The sequence below is a fragment of the Danio aesculapii genome, chromosome 8, assembly GCF_903798145.1.
Source record: "Danio aesculapii chromosome 8, fDanAes4.1, whole genome shotgun sequence".
Lineage (NCBI taxonomy): Eukaryota > Metazoa > Chordata > Actinopteri > Cypriniformes > Danionidae > Danio > Danio aesculapii.
Window position 1 is genome coordinate 51,872,314 of NC_079442.1, and position 27,572 is coordinate 51,899,885.

Genomic DNA, 27,572 nt, shown 5'->3' on the forward strand with positions numbered 1-27,572 from the left:
ACTTCCTTTTGAAGAATCCCCCCTTCCACCCCTATTCCTCCTCTCCTAGATGGGTGGCACGGTGGCCCAGTGTTTAGCACTGTTGCCTCACAGCAAGAACGTCTTTGGTTCTGGTCATTACCAAACCAGCCAACATTTCTGTGCGGAGTTTGCACGTTCTCCCCTCTCGCCTTGCAACTAGAGAAGGCTTGAGCATCTTATAAGCTCAGGGCTCTCTCCCGGGACAGCATGCCAAACAAGCTTTATAAGCAATCATCAGCTAAATGTGAACTCTTGAATGGTGCTTTAAAAAGTCTTTGGATCTGCTGTTCATGAAAGAGTGGGAACCCTGTCCTAAAGATTCCCAATCCTAATTTACAGTGTCCCAAAACCCTTGGAATTACTGGATATTTGTCCAAAACTCCTTTTTGTAAGTGCCCCACCTTGCGTAGGTCTCCTCCCTGGCAGAACTCCATGGCCAGCAGCGGCAGGTCATTTGTGGCCAGTTTCTGGAGCTCTTCAGGAACATCTCTCGCCGCAACCACATTCATATGAGTCAACCTGTGAAAAAGAGACGCTTCGCATCGTAACAAGCACACAACAGAGAACTCAAAGTACATTGTAACTCGCAGTATTCTCATAAGCTAGGTTACATAACGTTATTATTAAAAATGTGTTTGTAATATTGAGACGGCGGGTCGCCCTGCCCTACACGAACCTCCTATAAAACGCACGCTCAGGACAAAGAGGAATAAAAGCAGATGGATTCCAGGCACCATAACAGGATAACGACAGTGGCAACACCTAAAACTATCATCGGAGAAAATAAACAGCTCGTTTTAACCTTCACAGGCAAACATCTCCACATAATTGCTGTAATAATAAAAAAATAAGGTCTTAAGTAATGCCGGCTGAGTTGCGTAAGAGGTGTTTCATTACATCTTTACAAGAATCTAGAGCATCAAAACGTGTCAGGGTTTTATCTCTTTTTTATTTCAATGATATGACATACAAAACAAACAATTCACATACTGGACATGCTTTTAAGTATGCAACATTGGAGTTAGACATAGGTATTATGGCTTCTGAGGTGCAATAATTGTGTATACCCTCGGTATACTTACTTGTTTCTGTGATTAAACCTCCCTAGATTATGTGCATCTGCGTCCCCTTTAACTGTATACCAAATGTTTTTTTAAACTCGCATCTTAATGTGTTGAAATCGGTGCATTTTTGTTTTTTTTTCTCAAATAAGTTTATTATTTGGTCGTTGAGTAAACTTACAATACTTACAGATTGCAGGATTAGTTTTCTGATATGCACTCACTTACAAAAACAAGCGAAACAAAACCAAAACAAACACCCCAAGCCCAGCCTGTAAGTATACAATACACAAGAAGTGTGCTTTGCTTTTTGTTTTCCTAATTTTTTTATTTTATTTTAAATTTACAGTTTAACAACAACTTGATATAGCTGTCTTGAAATGTGTTTGTTTTTTGTACAGTATAAAATTTCCAACCCAGGCTCATTCTGAGAACGTAGTCCCGTGGACGTTTCTGGAGACCGCGAAATACGTCCCGGGAGGTACGTATTTTAGCAGTTTTTCTTTTCGCAAATCCGTGAGAGGCCGCTGTGCGCGCTTTTTAACGTCTCAAACACCTCTCGTGAGCGCCATTTGTGCCCACGCCGTTCTCGCATAAACCCGCCAGAGGCCGCTGTCGAATGACTTCCGCCTGCCTGGATGACAGAATGATTGACCGTGCGACCGGCCAATCGGCTGACCCACCCTCCTCCTTCCCTAAACCCAACCAACGACGATTCACAAAAGCCGTCCAGAAAAAGAAAAGCCCTCGTCTGATTTTTACCACGTTTTCGGATTTTGACTACATTCTCATCCTTTAATGAACTTGTTCGCTTTATTTTTTGGATTTTGTTTTTGTTTTCTTACCTGATTTCTGGAACCGCTCTTCCCCGGACTCGAACTCGGTCATCATCGTCGTGGTCAGCCCCTCTCTGCGCCTCGAGTCTGCCAACGTACACGGAGAGCTAACCGGACAAACTGGTTGCTGCGGGAAAGCCCTCCACACGGAGGCGAGCGACCGGCAAGCACCGAAAGGAACGGCGTCACACCGCCCCGCAGCCTTCGCTTAAAAAAATGAAATGCAGCCGTACGTACCTTCGGCTACGTATTTCGCGTTCTCCAGAAACATCCACGGGACTACGTTCTCATAATGAGCCTGGGTTGAAAATTTCATATCTAATCCCGGGTCTGCTGGGGGCACTATTAGCTAAGCATAAATCATTGAATAGGATTAGACTATTAGCATCTCACTTTAAAATAAACATATTTGTAGATATATTTTTCTTTTTTAAATGGATAGTTCACCCCCCCCCCCCAACACCCCCCCCCCACCAAAAAAAAGTCATCATTTACTCTGTTGAACACAAAAGAAGATATTTTGAAGAAAGCTGGAAACATGTAACCATTGACTTCCATAGTATTTGTTTTTCCTTCTGTGGATGTCAATAGTTACAGGTAACTTATGTTAAATAAATATATATTGCTAATGAATCAAAGAAACATTGACTTTCGTTGTTTCTTAGCCTACTTTTAAAATTTGGGTTGTGTGGGTAATAGTACACTTTTTTTAGGACAACACTACTCATTCAGAGCACGTCTCAAGTTCGTAATGAAAACATATTTTAAATAGTGTATATGAGTATGTTCTGATTCCAGTGTCCAATTTAAAGGGTATAATGAGATGTAACTTTTATGCAGTTTTCATGATTGTGGTTAAATAATCCCTCTCTAATAACATTCATCTGAAGACAATGCAAACAGTGTAATGCAAAAATGTACAGGGGGTAGAGAGCAGTGGGCACTATTTAGGGAACATGTCTGTTGGAACAGTTCCTTCATAGAGCTCTCATAACTAGCTGAATCAAGCATGTTAAACATAGAAGACATGGGCTTTATCTGAAATTATCTGTTGATAGTTTTCAGTCTCATGACCTGTGCGGAGACCTGGTGGGAAAAAAAACAATGGGCCGTAATGGCAGGTACTGGTACAGGTACAGGTAATGCAGCACAATCCCCTCGTTTTCCATTTGTTTCATGCTACATCCAAATCAGGTGAAGGGTGTAGGAATTACAACAGTTTGTATATGTGCCTCCCACTTGTTAAGGGACCAAAAGTAACTGGACAATTGGCTTTTGAGCTGTTCCATTGCCAGGTGTGTGCTAATCCCTCGTTATTCCAATTATAATGAGAAGATAAAAGGTCCAGAGTTCATTTCAAGTGTGCTATTTGCATTTGGATTCTGTTGCTGTCAACTCTCAAGATGAAATCCAAAGAGCTGTCACTATCAGTCAAACAAGCTATCATTAGGCTGAAAGCCATAATTAGGCTGGAGGCACATATGCAAACTGTTGTAATTCCTACACCTTCCTGAATGCCCTCAAATTAAAGCTGACTATTAAAGCAGAAAGCAACCCTTATGACACAGAGAACACAGTCATTGCATCTGGTGTGTTATCATTATGAGACAGCTCAGGGATGCACTGAACTCACGCTGGGTTACGGTGGACACGTCGGAGTCCGACACACTCTGATAATCACTGCTTATTTATCCTGATGGGTGAGTTTCATTAAACCGCACACTGTTTTGACGTCAGTCCATTTCTGAGCTGATGCCAACACAGTCAGAATTCCTTTGTAAAGATGACGGGATTCCTTTTCCTCCAAAAAAATAAAAAACAAGCAAAGAAAAAAAGTGCGTAGCTCCAATCGAAGGTCACTTCTGAGATTAAACACTGATATCATCATAATTCATCATCACCGAATGTGTGTGAAATTAGAGAAACTGAGTAGGCCTGGGTGTGTTCCTCACACACATCTGTCTGTGTGATGCCTGTGGTTTTGGCTGAATGCACTGAACTCTAGTTTGAGTCCAGGTTTGTGGCTCAGACCAAGTCTGGGGACAGACTGCTGTAAATCTGAGTAAACCAACACGTCCCCTAACCCCTCTCACTCGTCACACAACCATACAACACCACAGCAGCATCACAGAAACACTCTGTCACATTCATCTGCAGTTTAACTATTTACATTCATATTCAAATAGCACCAGGGACATGTTGCTAGCAGCTTTTTAACTAGGTTAAATGTGGTATGGATAAAACCCAGACTCTTGGATTGTGCTGGGTGACTAGTTTGTTATTAGTTATATAGATTTTTATTAATTATTATATATTTTTTAAATATCCAAAACGACTAGAACAGTGTTATATACACTAACTGGCCCCTTTATTAGTTACAGCTTACTAGTATTGGGTTGGACCCCCTTTTGCCTTCAGAACTGCCTTAATCTTTCGAGGCATAGATTCAGGAAATATTCCTCAGAGATTTTGCTCCATATTGACATGATAGCATCACACAGTTGCTGCAGATTTGTCGGCTGCACGTCAATGATGCCAATCTCCCGTTCCACCACATCCCAAAGGTGCTCTATTGGATTGAACTCTGGTGAATGTGGAGGCCATTTGAGTACAGTGAAATCATTGTCATGTTCAAGAAACCAGTCTGAGATGATTCACGCTTTGACATGGTGCGTTATTCTGCTGGAAGTAGCCATCAGAAGATGGAGACACTGTGGTCATAAAGGGATGGACAGACATGGTCAGCAACAATACTCAGGTAGGCTGTGGTGTTGACATGGTGAACAATTGGTACTAATGGACCCAAAGTGTGCCAAGAAAATATCCCCACACCATTACACCACCACCACCAGCCTGAACCGTTGATGCAAGGCAGGATGGATCCATGCTTTCATGTTGTTGATGCCAAATTCTGACCCGACCATCCGAATGTGTCAGCAGAAATGGAGACTCATCAGACCAGGCAACGTTTCTCCAATCTTCTATTGTCCAGTTTTGGTGAGCCTGTGTGAATTGTAGCCTCAGTTTCCTGTTCTTAGCTGACAGGAGTGGCACCCGGTGTGGTCTTCTGCTGCTGTAGCCCATCCACCTCAAGGTTGTGTGTTCAGAGATTCTCTCCTGCAGACCACGGTAACGAGTGGTTATTTAAGTTACTATTGCCTTTCTATCAGCTGGAACCAGTCTGGCCATTCTCCTCTGACGTCTGGCATCACAGAACTGCCGCTCACTGGATATATTTTTTTTTCCGGACCATTCTCGATCAACCCTAGAGATAGATGGTTGTGTGTGTATCCCAGTAGATCAGCAGTTTCTGAAATACTCAGACCAGCCCATCTGGCACCAACAACCATGCCACGTTCAAAGTCACTTAAATCCCCTTTCTTCCCCATTCTGATGCTCAGTTTGAACTGCAGCAGATCGTCTTGACCATGTCTACATCCCTAAATGTATTGCGTTGCTGCCATGTGATTGGCTGATTTCGAAATTTGCGTTAACGAGCAGTTAGACAGGTGTACCTAATAAAGTGGCCAGCAAGAGTATGTTTGCTGACTAATGTACTTACAATATCCCAAATGTTTGTAAGAATTTTAAAATCCAGAGAAATAATACATTTTAACTAGATAAACTGATGACATCGCACAACCTTTCTGCTTTGGTTGTCTAGAAAACATGAAACAACAGCAAGACTTTAATATGTTGTGTTTTATTACACTGCACACAGAACAGCATTAGTGCAGAAGCCTAAAACGTATTTAGTCTGATTTAAAAAAGCACAGATTTTTCCCCTCACACGATCATGAGCTGAATAATTGTTTCAGCTTTTCTTCACGGCATTCAGCCTTACTCTGCTTCATACTACCATGATAATAAGTGTTGAAAACATCAGCTCATACATCAACTGATTTCTACAGGGCACTCGTAAGATGATGAAGACCACAACTCCCACAAAATACACCTTTGTTTGTAGTGAATACAAGCCCTCTAGTGGCAGGAATTGCACACTGCACCTTTAAGAGTCTCAAACAATTCCAAACGCAAGTTGTCAGTAGATGCATTTATTTGCTTATTAATAACAAATGAAAATGCTAATGCATTTCAGCTGATTGAATCCCTATTAATGCATGTTAATACCAAGTAAAAACAGGGCCTAAAACTCAAACAAATGTCTCCTGATGTTGCTGACATGCTGTGAGAAGATTTTGGATAATATTTCTTTATAATAGTTTGCATGTGCTCACACCCCCTAAAAACCTTAATATAATAAACAGCTCTCCAATAAACAACTGGACATAAAGACAACCACAACAAACCCCCCCCCCCCCCCCCCCCCAAACCCAATAACAGGAAGAAAACAGCCAGAGATGCACTTGCTCCTAAATTAAGATGAGCCTGAAGGTGTTGTGACGGCACAAACCACAATACTGGGTCACTTTTTACTACTGTGGTGTCATAAATTCATCCCTCTTTGTTTTCCTCCGAGCTTTTGTTCATAAAAACATTTATAAATAGCCGAATAACAACGGAAGGCTTTGCGTGGTCGCTTAATGGACTGCACATTAAAAGATGGAACAACATAAGCAAGTGAAAAGATGGAAAATACCATGTAAAAGAGTGTTTTCTCTTAAAATAGACGTCTGCAATGACGTGAAAAGCCAACATCACGATATCAGCCAAGAAAAATGGGTGTAGTCAATAACAAAATGACTATTAAAGGGCCAGAGCATATATTATTTCGATCATTTAATCACTCTGAGCACCAATGTCAATGTTTGTACAGATTTAGTACCATGAACAGTTTCATGAACTAGTTTTACACTCTCTGACGTGAATGAGACTTGTAAGCGTTCACCTCTAAAGATGCAAAATCTCTTTAGATGCAAAAAGAGTAACAGAGCATTGTGTGTGAACTTGATTGACCTACTGAAGACAGAAACAGGAAATTGACTTTTTGGAGAGGATAAACCCTTAAAGTCCTTTTCAAGGAAAGTCTGTTCACTCAGCGACCATATTTGCAATGCCCAGGGTGGTTCATCCGAGGCCAAAGTCCTATCTAAATGAATAGGGAAATCCTAAAATTTCGAAAGCTGCTTTTTAATTTCAAATCAGCAACAAAATCTGAAGTGACCTGCCCTATTACTATTGTTTAATCTCTAATGAAATTACATTTAAAACTAGTGCTGTCAATATGTTTTTTTTTATTTCCTGTTGTGGTTGACGTGTGTTTAACGTGGATAACGAAATATGGATAAGACCAAGGAAGTGCTTTTAGAAGGAAAGTTTCAGTATAAAACAATTAATGTCGCATTACCAGGATATCCAGCGTTTCCTCCAGAGTTTCATGCAATTTCGTACGTTTAATTTTTTATCGGTCGAATTTTGTTTTATAGAATTTGATACCACATGGCGAACCGAAAGAAAAACCTCCGGATTTCGTGACTCGGTGGTCCTTTAAGGTAATCAGAAATCGCAGTTTACATGGTAGACTCTTAATTAGAGCATTATCTTAATCGTATTAAAATCTGAGTATTGGTGTCCATGTAAATGTACTCAGAAAGTGCCAGATGATGTCGCAAGCTGTCAAAGACAGCCCATTTCTCTGCCATTAAGATGATTCCATGTGCACTGAAATATTTCATTAAGTTTGACGTGTTTCCCCAATAAACGTAACTTTTGTAAAGGTTTGCTTCACGTTGCTGTGTCAGAATCCTTGTGAAATATAACCATACTTAAGAACGCTTAGTTTAAGCAAATTTGATGAACGCGATCATGCGTGTTGATGAATCTGAAGAGAGTCGCTCACTGGAAGCGCTGTCCTGCGCTATGTGTGCACGTGCGTGCGTGCATGTGTGTGTGTGTGTGTGTGTGCGCGCGTGCATTTCCTAGCAACAAGAACAAACGCCTAAACATCGCTGACGCCAAAGTTATTTAAATGTTTAGAGATGGTGTGACAAAAGTCCCTATAAGAATTAGTGTTTGGTGTGACACTACGCATACCTGTGGGTGCCTTTGATGTACCCCTTGCCCAGTGGCAACAAAATTAGGCACCGAAATGCATATGCTGATTCAGTGATCCTACTTGTGAGAGACTGTTCTCACTCTCAGCTCACATCATTCAAAACAAAAGGGCCACATTGTCCCCTGATAATGTCAACAGACTAGACTGTCTTAGCAACTGGTTAAATGTAAAGGAGGACTAAGCAAAATTGTGTCTACTTTATAATCAGTGTTCTCAACTCTCAGCAATACAACTTTTCAATAAGTACAAGTGTTTGTATTCATTACTTTATTATTATAATTTTCCAATTTCCATATTTGCAACGCCTGTATTTGGGCATTTTCTGCAGTCCACTCAGAATCCAACATGGAAATCAGTTCTTTCTTTATTGGCATTGATTGTTTTGAAATTCAAATAGCATTTACAAGCCTGTGTTTTTATTTAATATAAATAAAATAAATACATTTTATTAATAAATATGGCTGTCAAGCCAGGATCTTGATGGTTTATTGTGGGTATGTTGTTTACATGAAGAAATCTGTGTTACAAGTTAAACAAAAATTATAATAAACAATTATATTTTGAATTTAAATAGTTTTTTGTCCTGCGTTTACATAAATTTTACATTTGAATAGCCAAAATTACAAGTTTCAGTCTTTTAAATGTGATTAATCGTGATTAATTGCAAATAAAAGTGTGATAAATAAGTAAATTTTTTTTAATCGATTGACAGCACTTTTTAAAATCTCTTATTGCTGACAAAAGTGAAGACCAGGCGGGGGGTGGTTTAGTGGACGAAAGTGGAGCAGGGTGTTAGTCGCGGGCCCTTGATAATGTCTCTGGGGGGCCCCCTAAATGTGTGTGGCCTTAGAATCATCCTAACTACCCTCGCTCCCCCACCCCCCACCCTTTGCGGCACCCACTGCCACCTGAAGCTGTACTATTTCCAAAACTGTAAGCGGCTGTACAGTTTTGAATACATCTATACAAGCTCTGCAACTCCACCCTCCAGTATTCATGTTGCTAAGTTGGTGTTGTTGTGCTGTGTCAAAGAAGGCGGAGTTTCAGGGACACACCCACTGATTGTGTAATTGTAACAAACCAATGGCAGCTCAAATGTGTTTAAGAACAAAGTGAACTTCCCAAAAAGTTTGCTTTGGTGAGCGGCTTTCGAACTCTAAAAGAACGTTGTTTTGGACTGGTTTTGTTGGAAATTACGACATTTCAGTTCTTTTTTCAATTTCGTTTAAAGCATTGGTCTTAAACTGGATTCCTAGAGGGCTGCAGCTCTGCACGGTTTTCCTCCAACCCTAATCATACACAGCTGATCCAACTAATCAAGGTGTTTAAGACTACTAGAGACTAATAAGCAGGCGTAAGTTGGAGGTGGTTAGAGCAAAAATCTGCAGAACCGTGGCCCTCCAGGAATTGAGTTTGAGACCCCTGGTTTAAAGTATACCTTTAGTATGCATCACCTAGCATTTCCCCTGTTCCTGTTTTTTTGTATTTACCCGTGTTTTAATCTTGGACTGATTTGGATTTTTGAAGTGTTTTCTGCCTGTCTTTCTAGATCTACTCCATTTTGTACCATGTTTTTTGCTTGTCTGACCATCCCTTTGCTTAAATAAAGCTGCATTTGGAAATTTCACCCCGTTTAATGCACTTCCATCATAACACTAGCATCGCTATTGAACCGTCTTTGTATATTTAGAGTCTTTGGATAAACTCACCTCTTCATGATCTGAATCTCTAAACTCCATCTGCCCTTGTTCTTGACACTGAGCTCCTGCCGACACTGTTTGATGGCGATCTGAATGCTGCTCTCCTGTACACACACACACAAAGACATGTTAACATATGAGACATTAAAGGTACACAGGGTTAGAAACAAAATGAAATCAAGATAAACAGTGATGCGTAGGGGAGCGCGGGGCACAAAGTAACGCGGGGTTAAATGTAACACAGAGTTTTAAGGTATTTGCTCAGGGTTAACCATGGCATGCTTCCAAGGTTTTCACCACAGTGTCGGCAGATGTCTTCCTGCCAATTATTGAAAAATTTTGGCTAAATTTGGATGAGAAACACAGGAGAGAACATTTTTGCAGCATAAAAGTATTTTTTATTATACTCGATATTTTTTTATTTAAAAAAAATCTGTGAAAGTCTGAATGTAAAATCTTATATTGTTGTGATTTCTGTCTTCTAGGCTAAAAGATGGAACCATTTTGAAAGATGTAGAAACGCACAGTGACTGCTAGCCAGTTTTAAGGAAAACATGACACAGCAGGGTTAGTTGTAACCAAGCGGCAACCTCCCGCTCTCCCTCGGGAAGCCAATACGGAAATAACTGAAACTGCAATTCATCAAAATTCCACTAGTCCTGCTCCATAATAGAGCACATTGTAATTGAGCCCACTGTTAGAATGGCCAACTTTACAGCAGAAAAAAAGGTGTTTACAGCCTGGTACAAAGAACGATTTTGGTTCATATAGCTATTATTACCCTCCATGACAACTGTGAGGGGGTGAATTTTTTTATAACTCATCCATTTCCTTTATATTAGGTTATATTAAGTTTGCATAATTAAGGGCGTGGCCACTTGAGTGACAGCTAGGTCTCGCTGGTCGCCGTCACTTCACCTCAGCTGAATCCGGCAGATTAGCCACTGATCTCGGCATATTCATCATATTTTTGTGTTGTTTTATGTGGCTTTACACAGTCAGCTGCCTTTTGGACTTATTTCTTACAATTATCAGATGATATGGGATGCTGTGTGCATTTAATTGTGCTCACAAACCATTCATGTGGCCTCCGTTTCCCATGTGAGTAAAGTTATATACTTGTATACCATCTCTATAAATGTATTTGTTTTATTTAAGATCATTTATCATTTATAATGTTCTTTAGACCCGTAAAGCACTTCAGAATCTGACAGATTGATTAGCTGTAGGCTCTAGATCAGTCATCTGAAGCGTTGTCATACAGTGTTATGCTGGAGTTCATCAATAGTCTTGCATTTACTAACACACACTATATCTGAAGTGTTTGGAAGTAATTCGCGTTTTCCTCCTGTAGAAAAACGTCATAAGAACAATGTTTAGTGGCTCACTGTATTACTACTGTGTTTTTAAAAGTCTAAACACTTTATTGATATAGTGTACAGTCAAGCACATGTGGTCAGAACACAAACGAGTCGCAGGTAATAAAGTATCAAGCGTTTCTCCCAAAGTAAAGTCTGTCTGCCAGGTCTAAGCAAAGTGCCAGCAGGTGTCTGTAGCTCCGCTCACTCTCCGCCTCTTTGCCCTTGTTTGGTATCCCGCCGTGGGTGCGATGACGCGTGAACAAAATGGCGACAATTGGCCACGCCTACTAGTAGCTTCTTTTGCAGTGTTCAGAAACCTATGGGTGACGTCACGGATACTACGTCCATATATTTTACCGTCTATGGTTGTAACAGGGTGTTACATTTAAGCCACACACTGTTGGACACCAATTAAACAAACAATTTTTTTTTGAATTATGAGTGTAATGTTGAGAACTTTTTAAATAAAATGTTTTTTAATAGAAAATATTGTTTTAATAGACAAAAATATATATATTTTATTGCTGATAATGCAAATAAATGCACTGTATAATAATGGATAAATGGATAATGATGCAAATACATTCAAATGTGTTTATCCAATAAACAAATAAATACATAAACATACTGTGCTATGTAGAATAAAAAAGAAATGAGCCGATTACTGAGGAAATCTAGCTCCTATTTAAAGTAAACAGACATAAATTAACTGTGTGAAATCTGCCTTTGTAAGCATGTGTTACAACTAACCCCCTGTCTGTTACAACTTGCCCCACAGGTGGGGTAAATAGTAACATTTATACTCCTGGCACTTTTGGCAATACTGCACAGAAACCATAAGTCCAGCGATCATAATTTCAGTGCTCATTTGTAGGGGAGGCTTGTGTGTTGTTGGTTAAAAAAATATGGTTTGTCTAACCCCGTTACTTTGTTCATTATTTGACCAAATCCAAAAAGTGTTACTTTGTGCCCCGCTCTCCCCTACTAAAATACAAAACATAAGTAATTATAACCACAAAACATAAAAAAATTTAATTTCTTTTAATAGTACAGTAAAAGTAAAACATGATTTTCCAGCAACAGGTTTTTATTTTATTTATGTTTTTAAACAAAAAAAAGACATAATTCTTGACCCAGAAATATTTTCGATTTATATAAAATTTTAAAGTTTGACTAAAGTTAAATTATATTTTGAGAAACATTTTTGATTTTGCTGTAACAAATCACAGTATTTTTAAAAAATGCTTTAAATTGCTTTTAATTTGCTTTTAAATTGCTTTAAAGTATATATTTTTTCTGTGTATAGTGAAATTCACTGGGGAAATCCAAAAGGCGGCTCTTGATTTGTCGTTTCCTAAAGCATTTCCTTCTGTTCTGTTCACTTCTCATGACAGGAATAATGACGACGGCCACTGCACCCGGAAATATGAGTAAAAGAGCAGCTATAGAGCAATCCTGTGACCAATCAAACATCTCAATGACATCATGGCAAAATTCAAGAGTCGTATATTGAAATATATGTTTAATCTGTGCCCCAGTGAGCTCTGAAACTCTGAGACTGCTGCTGAAAATGCTTCTAGTTTGCATTTATAAAGATTATTTTTTGATTATTCACGATTATTTCAAAGTCTGTTGCTCAGCATTCTCTCTCTCTCTCTCACACACACACACACACTGATTTCAGAAAGTGGTCATTAACATCCGCTTCAACACTTTAATTACTGATGACACCACATGAGGTCATCACTGACCATCACAGAGTTTGAACAACCTGTGCTGAACAGGACTTCCAGCTTTTTCCTATGCACTTTGCGTGAGTTATAAGAGTAACTTCAGTCAAACTGTAACATTTTTTAAAATAAATTTATATATATTCATTCATTTTCTTTTCGGCTTAGTCCCTTTATTAATCTGGGGTCGCCACAGCGGAATGAACCGCCAACTTAGCCAGCACTTTCTTTTTTTTTTTTAAACGCAGCGGATGCCCTTCCAGCTTCAACCCATCTCTGGGAAACATCCACATACACTCATTCACACTCATATACTATGGACAATTTAGCCTACCCAATTCACCTATACCGCATGTCTTTGGACTGTGGGGGAACTGGAGCACCCAGAGGAAACCCACGCGAACTGTGTGCAAAGTCCACACAGAAACGCCAACTGACCCCTATATATTATATATATATATATATATATATATATATATATATATATATATATATATATACATACATATAAATGACATATTGTTATTATTATATATTATAATATGATAGAAATATATATACATAATATAAATATATATAATATAAATCTAAAAAAAATTATTGAGCACAAATGTATTGGGTACGTTGCTTCAAAATTAATTAATTACTTATACATTGATTGAAGTTGTATTTGAAATACTTTTTTTTAATTTTATTACTAAATATTTTTATGATATTTGACATAAAAACTGGGTTTAAATAGCATTGTGTACATTGCTTCAAAAAGTATTTAATTATTATTAAAATTATTTTTAGAAGTTGTATTTAAATTACTTTTCTAATTTTATTTCTAAATATTTTGTTTAAGGCCAGAATTATTCTCCAAAATATCTGAATAGCATAAACAAATATTGTCTGCGCAGAAATAGCACAAATAAATGTAATTTATAACTTTAAAAAATAGTTGTGATCTGATTAACTTATTAAAATAGGTTAAATTAATATAAAGACATTTGTTGTCATGACTTTGTCACGATTGTAAGTGTACAATCAAACGTTTCTTGTTGCTTGTTGAAAATACTTTAAAATGAGCTGAAAACTCTAAATTCTTGCGATTTTATTGAGACAACTTAATGTTTTTATGTTCAGTCTACTTAAATTTGTAAAAACAATTAAGGTAACTTAATATAATTGTGTTTGCACAACATAAAAGATTTAATGAATTGTGTGGAAATTTTCACAGTGTTTTTTCAGTTTTGTCTGTCTGTTTTTTCCCCCAATTTCTGTTTAACAGAGAGATTTTTTTTAACACATTTCTAATCATAATAGTTTTAATAACTCATCTCTAATAACTGATTTCTTTTCTCTTTGCCATGATGACAGTAAATAATATTAGACTAGATATTCTTCAAGACACTTCTATACAGCTTAAAGTGACATTTAAAGGCTTAACTGGGTTAATTAGGTTAACTAGGCAGGTTAGGGTAATTAGGCAAGTTATTGTATAATGATGGTTTGTTCTGTAGACTATCGAAAAAATCTATCCATCCATCCATCCATCCATCCACCCATCCATCCATCTTCGTTCGTATTATTCTATCTATCTGTCTATCTATCTGTCTGTCTATCTATCTATCTATCTATCTATCTATCTATCTATCTATCTATCTATCTATCTATCTATCTATCTATCTATCTATCTATCTGTCTATCTGTCTGTCTGTCTCTGTCTGTCTGTCTGTCTGTCTGTCTGTCTATCTTTAAACTGTTTTAATCCATCCATCCATCCATCCATCCATCCATCCATCCATCCATCTTCGTTCGTATTATTCTGTCTGTCTGTCTGTCTGTCTGTCTGTCTGTCTTTCTGTCTGTCTGTCTGTCTGTCTGTCTGTCTGTCTGTCTGTCTATCTATCTTTAAACTGTTTTCATCCATCTATCCATCCATCCATCTATCTATCATCCATTCATCCATCCATCCATCCACCCACCCTCCCATCCATCCATCCTTCCATCCGTCTATCTATCTACAGTGCTCAGCATAATTGAGTACACCCCATTTTGAAAATGAATATTTTTCTCCATTTCTCAGTGAATATAGGCAGTGTATTTTGGTGCGTTTAAAGAAAACGGATTTAATAAACAGATATGTTATTAAAATAATATTTTAGTCACCAAACATATATAGAAGTTGAAGGGTTATAATTAAATTCAAGCAAAATATTGCAAAAGATTACAACCTACAAAATCTAAAACAAAATTTTTTTTGCTTCTCTTTTCCTCTTTTCTTTTAAATTTTTTTTATAACATACAAATCTAATTAAAAAATCAAACATTTTGCGGCTTGTTCAAACTGCCTAATTAAAATGAGCTAAAACAACACAATTATTGAGAATCTTTTGGGACAACCTAATTGTTTTATGTTCAATCCACTTCAATTAGTTGCGTAACTTAATCGACTTGTGTTGGGACAATATTTTAACAGTGAAGTTCCCAAAACCGGACGTACATCCCATACTTTAAAATGCATTAGTGAAGTGTGTAAAAATGTCACCTAGAGACAGTAAAACCTGACGTTCCGGTGTGATGACGAGGATCTGATGTCCATCTTTTAATGTGCTTCACCAAGCATCAAGTATCAGTTACGACTGAACAAAGAGCAGTAATTACAGCTGTCTGTCAATGTTTAATCCGTTTCCTCTCAACATGCATGACTGTGTGCTCGTTTCAGGCAGTGACTGATCATGAGGTCATCTGTATCAGGAAGTAAGACGCAGCAGGTGGATGCATTTCCTCTTTTATTGTTTGTGAACCTCTCATTGTGTTTAGAGTCTCAGTGAAGCTTCAGTAATGGGAATCTGAAGTGTTTCTATTTTAAGACGTTCACACACTTTTATCCTGACATACTGCAGCGGGACGGGTGGGCTGTTTACTGGAAGACTATTTACAATTTACCTGGTTAATCACTGTGCTGGACTACAAATGTGGTTATTTTAGTATCACTGATAAACATGAGCGCGAGAGTAATTACGGAAATTCAGAATTAGTATTTCCCGCATGGGGACAGATTTTTGAGCATAACTGATTAGCTTGTAACTGATAAGTAAGGATACACTGAATTTTTAGCCATAGAAAACTATCGAAAGCATCATGGTGGCGCAGTGGGTAGCACAATCGCCTCACAGCAAGAAGGTCGCTGGTTCGAGCCTCGCCTTTCTATTTTAAGACTTTCACACACTTTTATTCTGACATACTGCAGCGGGACGGGTGTGCTGTTTACTGGAAGACTATTTATAATTTACCTGGTTAATCACTGTGCTGGACTACATCACTGTGCCTGGGCCAGTTGGCATTTCTGTGTGGAGTTTGCATGTTCTCCCCGTGTTGGTGTGGGTTTCCTCCGGGTGCTCTGGTTTCCCTCACAAGTCTAAAGACATACGCTATAGGTGAATTGTCCGTAGTGTATGTGTGTGAATGAGTGTATGGGTGTTTCCCAGTGATGGGTTGCAGCTGGAATGGTATCTGCTGCGTAAAACATATGCTGGATAAATTGGCTGGATAATCTGTGGCAACCCCAGATTAATAAAGGGACTAAGCTGAAAAGATGAATGAATGAATTTAGATGAAACAGGAGAACGTTCAATATTTAAACAGCATTTATTTATTAAACATGTTTGACTTTTTTAACAATATTCTTTCTTATTTTTAGATTTTGTTCTTTTATATACAGGTTTATATCTGAACCTGAGATTAGATGCACTCAGATGAATCATGCATCATAAATCAATATAATTATAGACCGGCTGCCTGACAATTCTATATTTCACAACGGATCTGAACAGGAAACAATAAATCAGTGAAATAATGCATCTGCCGCTCCTCGTGATTGTAATATAACACACTGACTGATCCATGAGGTTTACAGTCATTTACAATCCACCTGATTCATTAATACAACACTTTAGACTAACTAATTTACACAACAGTCACAGCCATAATTCAGCCCAAAAACACAGGAAGAAAATAACTTATTTAAAGCCTTTCATTATTTATTTTTTATGGCTTTTCGTGCTTTTTATAAAGGTTTTATAACTTTTTAAATTATTTTTCTATGGTTTTATTTTATTTATTTATTAAATATTTTATTATATTGTTATTACTTTTTAAATATATATATATATATATATATATATAATATATATATATATATATATATATATATATATATATATATATATATATATATATATATATATATATATATATATATTATTTTAATGTCTATTTTACAATTCTTCTAATAGCTTTTTATAATTTTTCTATAGCTTTTTAATTGTCTTTAAACGCTGTTTTCTTTTGTTTTTTATTTATTTGTATAGCTTTCAAAAAATTTTCTGTGGTTTAATTTTATAATTTTTTAAAATTCATTATTTGTTTTCTAAGTCGATTTGGACAAAAGCGTCTGCTAAATGTAAATGTTTTATTATTTTTGTTACTTTTTAATTTATGCTTATTCTCTGTCTTATTTATTTATTTATTTATTTTTTATCTTGTCTTTTTTCATGTCTTTTTATATATTTATTATAGCTTCTTATTATATTTTTTATGTGGCTTTTTATTCTTGTTTAAGGCTCTCTTTTTATTTAGCTTTTAACTCCTTTTTTCTCAGGCTTTTTCTTTTATTGATGATTTTTTATTCTCCTTTTTTTTGTCTTTTTATTTTTACTCTTGTTTTTTCCTCTATTTGACTTTTTATTCTTTCTCTATGGCTTTTTTCTATTGTTTGTTTTTCTAAAGATGCTTTGACACAATTTACATTGTAAAAATGCTATAGAAATAAACACAACTTGACTTAAAACAGGATGTTGTAACAGAAAAATTATTCCAGCAAGCCTAAGGATGTTGATCTAGCAAGAGTAAATCAGAGTAAATCAATTATTTACAGCGGGGAAAATAAGTATTGAACACATTGTCATGTTTTTTCCTGGGAATAACATTTCTAGATGCTGACATTTGAAGCACATTTTGGTTAAACAATACAAACATAAACGTAAAACAAAACAAAAAATAATGAAATGACAGAAGGAGAAAGCACTGAACTGCTGAAATGTGTTTAATACTTTATATAAATGGCTGTTTTGGTGCTGCAGCTTAAAGACGCCTCTCAGATGGAGAATGAAGTCACATGCATTGCTCAGGTGTGAGTTTCTCACAGACTTCAACAGAGTATCTAAATCTTGATGGTTCTGTGGGTCTCGTCCAACAGATCTGAGTTTTATTTTGTATTCTCTATTGGATTCAAGTCAGGTGATTGGCTGGGCCATTCTACAGCTTGATTTTTTTTTTCTCTGAAAGCATTTGAGAGTAGGGCTGCACGATTAATCGAAAAAAGATCACGATCTCAATTCGACCCTACACACGATCTTAATTCAGCTTTTTCTACGATTCAGCCAATTATATTTTAAGGTCAGGAGAGAAGCAAGGTGCACAAATCCTCACAGGAACATTGACACCTTCAAATAGCGTTAAAAGTGTCACACACTGTATTTATAAGGTATAATTCACCCAAAAATGTAATTTCTGTCTTCATGTAATGATGTATTCGCGGCCACGAAATCACACATGAGCTGACCGCCAGCGGTTTGTTTACTTCCGAGAACCAGTGTTGTCAGATGTAGCGGACTGTTTCCAGCCTAAAACCCGCTGAAAACTAAAAGGCACCGCCCAACATTCTGTAGTCTCGTTTGGAGATCATAACTGTTGTAAGCGTTTGTATGTGGAGAACGGGGGCTATGGCTCCTCTTTGGGGGATCATAATAGGTTTATAAGTGAAGATCGGGCTGGCGGGCACGCCGTTACAAAACCGTCCAATTTTACACTACCCGCACATGTCATTTTTTACCCGCAAAAATAAATTCAAAACCGCCCAATCTGGCAACATTGACGAGAACGAGCACGTGCCCTTCTTTAGTGAACAGAAGAAGCTGCATAGGCTGTGGATAACAGTTAATAAAGTTGTAAATAACGTTCAGTTTGTTGCACAGAGCGGTCGTTTGAGGGCCGTGCGGGAGGTTTGATTTGCATGTGTGTGTTTTTTTCCTCACAGTGACGGCAGCCATGAGCCGCACTCAGAAGTGAAAGTGAAACCGGTGCGCACATCATTTAAATGATCATATCGCATTTTACAGTTATGATTACGACAAACGTTTGATATGTTTTTCTTTCATAGCGAACACAAAGTGTTGTGCATGAAAAATAAATGTTTACAGTGTCAGTATAACAACCCTAGCCTATATATACTGTTGAATATAATGCAAGAAGGAGTCTGATAATGACAAAATTCTAATTTTACCAGTGAAAACAACTGATCTAATAATGTTGTCAATAACAGATGACAAGCACACGTCTTAAACATAATAAATCAACTTCAGAATTATGAATAGTTATATTCTGATGTCATCAGTTTACTGTGAATTAACAAACAGGACATATTGAGAGTCTGTTCAAGTCCACCATAATGACTATACAAAATTTAACATTTTAATCAACAGTATACCTACACACAGGCCTAATATTATTATTATTATTATTGTTATTGTTGTTGTTTTACCATATGTTTGGGAATTAACAATAATAATAGGCTAATCATATTAACCTTTATTTTTCATTTACAGAATCGTGATCTTGATTTTAAGCAAAAAAAATCGTGATAAGCAAGAAACTCATGATGTTGTTTTATAAAGCTGTTCTTGAAAGCATTGTCAGGTATGGTATCACAGTGTGGTTTGACAACCTTTCTGTTCAGTGTAAATCTAAATTGATGCATCTCTTAAAGACAGCATGGAAAATTGTTGGGCACGATGAATATTTTAAAGAGCCCATATTATACATGAAATAGGGTCATATTTAGGTTGTAAGGGTCTCCAACAACAGTCTAATATGCATGCAAGGTCAAAAAACACTTTGATGGTCTTATAATCTGCATTTATTTTTACCTAATTATCCCAACGACTCCCATATGAATCGTTCAGCGATTCATTTGTTCCCAAACCCCTCCTCAGCGCGAAGCTAATCTGCGCTGATTGGACCGATGACAGCCTGCTGCGATTGGTCGACACGGACAAGGCTTCAGCGCGAGACAGAGTGAAATGCCCAGCTGGTAATCAACTATATAAAAGTAGTCACAGTGCACACACGCTTCATAGTGTAAGGCTTTTTTCTCACACACACACACACACACACACACACACACACACGCACACACACACACACACACACACACACACCTCCTCAGAAGAACTGGGGAGATCGACGCGAGTCTCCTAGCCACTTTACCTGCTCTTTTTCTCTCTTTTTCTCTCTCTCTCTCTCTCTCACACACACACACACACACACAACGCTCCTCAGAAGAACTAGGGAGAGCGACGCGAGTCTCCTAGCCCCTAGGCGTCACACACTCGACCTGCTCTTTTTCTCTCTCTCACACACACACACACACACACACACACACAAACACACACACATCACGCTCCTCCTCAGAATTAGGGAGATCGACACGAGTCTCCTGTCTCCTAGCTTACTATGGCCATAGCAACGACAAACGGCAGTGGAACGCGAGCTCACAAAAGCATTTAACGTTAAATCCATAAACAAAGCGGCACGTGTCGCGTTTTCAACGTGGCTTACATGCGATAAGAGAATATAAAGAGTAACCGCGTGTACTGTACCAGGTTAACAAGTAACAAAACACAATAAATACATAATTTGCAAGCTAGAGTAAACGAGGCAACAATTTTAATCGCACTTACTTACACTAGTGAATAAACCTCAACCACTGACTCTTCACTGTTTCATCTTTGGGTAGAGACTGTCAATATTATCCATCTGAGCACAGCGTGACTTCATTCGACCGGCGGCGTCTGTGTGTGTGTGTCTAGTGTTTTTTCTGTGTTAGTGGGCCTGGTTTGCGCGCGTAACTACTGGCGAGGCTTGTGTTTCGTAGCCGCGTCATCGCGAAACACCTAATGACTCGTTGTCAAGACGACTCGTTTGAAGCACTATGAGTCGACTCCTTTATAGATGAATCAATAGTTTTAAACACTGTACACTTACAGATTTAAGCCTTAGCTGGATATTTCACTTCACTTAGAGCTGTGTTACACACTACATGGAAGGGCATTTTCAAAAACCCATAATATGGGCTCTTTAATCCTCAAGTTTTATATGAGAATTGTGTCCTCAATCAGGTGGAAAGGATTGTAAAGGATCCAACTCATTTTTTGTTTCCACATTACGAACTGCTTCCCTCTGGTAGAAGATATAGAGTCTCAAAGTGTAGGTTAAACCGTTATAAGAAATCCTTTGTACCTGTATCAGTGGGTTTATTTAATAAGAGTCTATCTTAATTAGCAGTATACATTTTGTAACTGTTGTATTCTGTATTGTTTTTATTGCTTGTTTTTAGTGAATGTCTGCAGCAATATGGCGATGCCCATAACAAATTTCCTGTCAAGGACAATAAAGTTTTACTACTACTACTACTACTACTACTACTATTCACATTTTTTCCAGAATCGTGCAGCCCTATTTGAGAGTCTTCTTGTCTGTGTTTCTGATCATCGTCTTGCTGAAATGTGCACCCTGGTTTCCTCTTCATCCTCCTGCTAATGTAGATAACTCTAAATCGGACTGAAGCAGCTGATATTCATTTACTCTGAGGAAGGGCAGAGGGTTGCTTAAGAACTACTGAGAGATTTCAGCTGCTGTCTGGGCCTTCACTGCGCCTCCCTTTCTTCATGTGTTCAATACGTTTTCCCTGTGTCATTTCATTTTATTACGCATAACTTCATTTGTAAACTAATTAGATTTGTTTTCTTTGCATAGATGGATTTCTTTGGTTGTTACCAACATCCAGTGAAAAAGTTAACGGCACATTTAGAAATATGTTTTCTGAGAAAAACAGTGACATGCTCAATACTTATTTCCCCCGCTGTGTGAATGTGATGTTCTTGAGCAGAGCAATATTTGACCTTATTTTGCCAGAGAGTGACGTTTCCAAATCCTCCGGTTCCCAGTCGCTCCTTCAGTTCCCAGGGACCGCACGTCTGTGGCTGCATTGAGGGCGGACGGCTCATGATGGCCCCTCACACACACACACACACACACCCTGCAGAAGAGAACAACATCTGTCTGCATATCTTATATTAAAAACACACAGATCCAGCATATATTTATTTAGCTCATGCCCTGAATTGTATTAACCCAACACTTGGGTTAGATATGGACAAACCTAACCATTAGATGAATTTTTTCAATATATATATATTTTTAACGCAACGGTTCAATTTGTACATATTTGACCCAACATTTTTATAGAGTGTATAAGGACCAATTAAATCTCTGCAAGCTCTCGTCTGAAAATTAATGTTTTATTAGGACAATAAAATTATTATTATTACTTTAAATAATAATAGTATAATTATTATAATCATTATAGTTGTTGTTTTAATTTTATTTATGGATTTTATAATAATAATTATAGTAATAATAATAATTATTATTATTTTTATTATTATTAATAATAAAATACTGTGATTCTGTAGCTTTTTTTATTATTTAAATATATTTAGTAACTACGTAATAAATTTGAACGTTATTAATTTATTAGAATGTTATTGAATTGGTCCAAAAAAATGCTGGGTCAAATATGGACAAACCCAACCACTGAATAAATTTGTTTTCAATTAAATAATTTTTTTTAACGCAACAGTTGAATTTGTACATATTCGACCCAATATTTTTTTAGAGGGTATAAGGACAAATGATATCCCCAGAAGCTCTCGTCTGAAAATTAATGTTTCTTAGGACAATAAAATTATTATTTTTACTTTAAATACTAATAGTATAATTATTATAATTATTATTGTTGTTATTAAATAAATTTGTGGATTTTTAAATAATAATAATAATTGTTATTATTACAAATATTATTATTAATAATAAAATACTGTAATTCTGTAGTTTTTTTTTTTTTTATTTAAATGTATTTGGTAACTACGTAATAAATTTGAACGTTATTAATTAATTAGAATGTTATTGAATTGGTCCAAAAAAATGCTGGGTCAAATATGGACAAACCCAACCATTGGATTAATTTTTTTCAATTAAATATTTTTTTAACACAACAGTTGAATTTGTACATATTCGACCCAATATTATTTTTAGAGGGTATAAGGACAAATGATATCCCCAGAAGCTCTCGTCTGAAAATAATGTTTTATTAGGACAATAAAATTCTTATTATTACTTTAAATACTAATAGTATAATTATTATAATCATTATTGTTGTTGTTTTAATTTTATTTATGGATTTTATAATAATAATTATAATAATAATAATAATTATAATTTTTATTATTAATAATAATAAAATACTGTGATTCTGTAGTTTTTTTATTATTATTTAAATATATTTAGTAACTATGTAATAAATTTGAACGTTATTAATTTATTAGAATGTTATTGAATTGGTTTAAAAAAATGCTGGGTCAAATATGGACAAACCCAACCATTGGATTAATTTTTTTCAATTAAATAATTTTTTTTAACACAACAGTTGAATTTGTACATATTCGACCCAATATTTTTTTTTAGAGGGTATAAGGACAAATGATATCGCCAGAAGCTCTCGTCTGAAAATTAATGTTTTATTAGGACAATAAAATTATTATTTTTACTTTAAATACTAATAGTATAATTATTATAATTATTATTGTTGTTATTAAATAAATTTGTGGATTTTTAAATAATAATAATAATAATTAATATTATTATTATTATTAATAAAATACTGTAATTCTGTATTTTTTTTTTTATTTAAATGTATTTAGTAACTACGTAATAAATTTGAACGTTATTAATTAATTAGAATGTTATTGAATTGGTCCAAAAAAATGCTGGGTCAAATATGGACAAACCCAACCATTGGATTAATTTTTTTTTCAATTAAATACATTTTTTTACACAACAGTTAAATTTGTACATATTCGACCCAATATTTGTTTTTTGAGGGTATAAGAACAAATGATATCCCAAGAAGCTCTCGTCTGAAAATTAATGTTTTATTAGGACAATAAAATTATTATGATTACTATTTGTACAATCATTATTATTTTCTTATTTTAGAATTATCATGTTTTAACTATTGTAATTATTGTTTTCTTTAGTTTATTTTTAATTAAAATGCATTTAGTAGCTATACATAATTAATTAGAAGGTCATTAATTAATTTGAATGTTATTGTATTGGTCCACACTAAAACAAATTTAGTTGTTTTAACCCAATGCGGGGTTAACTATGGACAGAATATATGGAATCAAATATATGGAATATTTTCAATTAAATGAAACATTTTTTAACCCAACAGTTGGATTTGCCCATATTTGACCCAAGGTATAAGGACAAAATATATCTCTGGAAGCTCTCGTCTGAAAAATAATGAACTATAATGTTTCATTAGGGCAATAAAAGTATTATTGCTTTTAATATTATTACACTCAATGCCAGGTTATTTTAACTCAAATTGGGTAAAATATGGACTAACCCAAACATTGGGTTAAATTTAGTCCTATTAATTTATTTAAAAAAAATCCTAATAATAATTATTTATTTAAAGGCGCTTTTCTGGCAACTAAGGAACATCGCAAATACAATTAACCCAGCAGATGAGTTAGTCCCTATTACACCCAGAATTGGGTTGAAATAACCTGGCATTTTTTAGAGTGTATAATTATAATTATTATTATTTCAATTTATTAATGGATTTTATAATAATAATAATTATTATTATTAAAATACTGTGATTATTGTTTTTAGTTTGTTAAATTAAATATATTTAGTAACTACATAATTAATTAGAATGATAATGAAAAAAATGCTGGGTTTGAACCCAACGTTGGGTTAAATATAGAAAAGTATTATATAGATTAAATGAAAAAATAACTCATTAACACTTCTGTCTATAAATGTTAAAACAACCCTGCATTTATAGAGTGTTTATTACTATGTATTTGGTTCTGTTGAGTGTATTTAGAGTGTATTTAAATATACAAACTACACAATAAGAGTCCACATCCTCATTCAGATGACTAAAAAACTGATTTAAAATAATAAACACTATTAAAAGTGTTAAATATGTATATTATGCAACTTTGATGAATGAAACACTTCTATATAACCAGTACATTTTTACACACAAAATCAGATTAACATTGACATATAGCTGCTGAATTACAATAAATACTATCAAAATATGATCAGTTTAGGATGTAATTATTATTACTTAGTAACTATGTAATTAATTCAAAATGTATTGTATCCATTCACTTCTATTCACATATTCCATAGAGCTGTTGAATGTTGAATACAATAGTTATTATTAAAAGTGTACTTATTGTTTTCTTTAGTTTATGGATTAATTATTATTTTTCAGGAACTGTGTATAATTGTTATTGTTTACTATGTAATTAATTAACATGGAATGTTATTGTATTAGGTCTACTTATTTGACTTGTTTTAAGTGTACTTAGATATACAAATTATACAATTAAGAGTTCATATCCTCATTTTGACAACTTAGAAGCTACGATTTAAATATAATGAATGAAGCACTTTTTTGTAACCAGTACATTTTTGTACACAAAATCAGATTAAATTGACATAAAGCTGCTGAATTTGTTGAATACAATAGTTATTATTAAAATTATAATTATTGTTTTCTTTAGTTTATTGATTAATTATTATTATTTAATAACTGTAATTAATTAGAATGTTATTGTTTTAGGGCTATTATGTATTTGGTTCTGTTGTGAGTGTATTTAGAGAGTATTTAGATATACAATACAATAAGAGTCTACATCCTCATTCAGATAACTAAAAAACTGATTTAACATAATAATCACTTTTTAAAGAGTGTTAAATATGTATATTATGCAACTTTAATGAATAAAACACTTGTTTTTTTTATAACCGGCACATCTTTGTACACAAAATCTGATTAAAGTTATATACAGCTGCTAAATTACAATAATAATTATTAAAATATGATTACGCCTGTAATTTTTGTATATTTATAATGTAATTATTATTATTTAGTAACTATGTAATTAATTAAAAATGTATTTTATTCATTCACTTTGAACAAAAATCTAATAGTATAAAGTTTTATACAGCTGCTAAATTACTATAGTTCTTATTAATAATTACAATTTTTGTCTATTTTAGTTTACGGATTATTATTATTTAGTAGTAATTAATTAGAATGTTATTGTTTTAGGTCTATTATGTATTTGGTTCTGTTGTGAGTGTATTTAGAGAGTATTTAGATATACAATACGAGTCTACATCCTCATTCAGATAACTAAAAAAACTGATTTAACATAATAATCACTTTTAAAAGAGTGTTAAATATGTATATTATGCAACTTTGATTAATAAAACACTTGTTTTTTTTTTATAATTGGTACATTTTTGTACACAAAATCAAATTAAATGTACATGCAGTTGCTGAATATCAATAAATAATATTAAAATTGATGGTTCTTGTTTAAGTTTGATGTAATTATTATTATTTATTAACTATGTAATTAATTAAAAATGTATTGTATTCATTCACCTTTTCTTTCTACAAAAATCAATTAAAGTTTCATAAAGCTGTTGAATACAATAGTTATTATTAAAAATTGTAATTGTCTTTAGTTTATGCATTAATTATTATTATTTAGTAACTATGTAATTAATTAGAATGTTATTGTATTAGGTCTATTATGTATTTGGTTTCTATTCTGAGTGTATTTAGATATACAAATTACACAAGAGTCACACAATAAGGGTTTATGGATTAACTAATTTATTTAGTAACTGTGTGTTATCGTTTAGTAATTATGTAATTAATTAGAATGTTGTTGTCTTAGGTCTATTATGTATTTGGTTTCTATTCTGAGTGTATTTAGATATACAAATTACACAATAAGAGTCACACATTAAGGGTTTATGGATTAACTATTTTTATTTAGTAACTGTGTGTGTTATTGTTTAGTAACTACGTAATTAATTAGAATGTTATTGTATTAGTTGTTATAGTTATTGTATTGTTTTGAGTGTACTTGGATATTCAAATTATACAATTAAGAATCAATATCCTCATTTAGACAACTTAAAAGCTAGGATTTTAATATATATTACACAACTTTGATGAATGAATCACTTTCGTTTTTAATAACCGGCTCCTGATAAAGCTTTGTACACAAAATCAGATTATCTTAATGCTTCTTACAGCTGCTGCATTACAAAATAACTCTACCTAAGTATAGTTCATATATGTTTAAGATTGTTTATGTGCGATAACACAGCTCGTGTTTACTGGAAGTCATCGTGTCGTGAATGTGAAGTGATTTTACCTGCTGCTGCAAGACTGGATCTGACCGCCAAAATACACTTTTCTCCGTCTCACAGCTGATTATTCCCGCGACTTTTACACATTTGAGGGATTTGTTCGGTAAATCAGATAGTAAAGGGGTTTGTGATTGTGTTTGAAAGCAGAAGAGCGCTGAGTTTCTCTACTTCCTGAAACTTTCTTTCCGCCGTAAACACCGTAAAAGCGCAGACTCGAAAAGAGAGACTTCCGTACTTTCAATAGCCTACTGTACTGTACGTACTGCATACTAAACATACTTCACCAATAGTTATTATTACCTACATAAAAGATACTACAGTAATTATATAGTAAGTACTATGATGTTTTGAACCATAAAGTTCTTTAATTAATCTGTTCTTGAATTAATAAATACACATTACATTAGTATTCTATTA

General features: G+C 34.9%; 1 protein-coding gene across 2 annotated transcripts in view; it reads right to left on the reverse strand.

The window, feature by feature from the left end:
- The window catches only part of ikbkb (inhibitor of nuclear factor kappa B kinase subunit beta), a 90,401-nt gene extending 63,064 nt beyond the window's left edge, over positions 1-27,337 (reverse strand). The window contains exons 1-4 of one of the 2 annotated variants that reach the window (XM_056464166.1): positions 27,161-27,337; positions 21,734-21,870; positions 9,644-9,738; positions 423-540 (exon numbers count right to left, since the gene is read on the reverse strand). In XM_056464166.1, the coding sequence (XP_056320141.1) occupies positions 423-540; positions 9,644-9,738; positions 21,734-21,838 (318 nt within the window). In that variant the 5' untranslated portion in view covers positions 21,839-21,870; positions 27,161-27,337. Of the gene's footprint in view, positions 1-422; positions 541-9,643; positions 9,739-21,733; positions 22,133-27,160 lie in introns of those variants that run through there. The other variant, XM_056464167.1, reaches the window with a different exon arrangement.
- Positions 27,338-27,572: the final 235 nt, after the last annotated feature.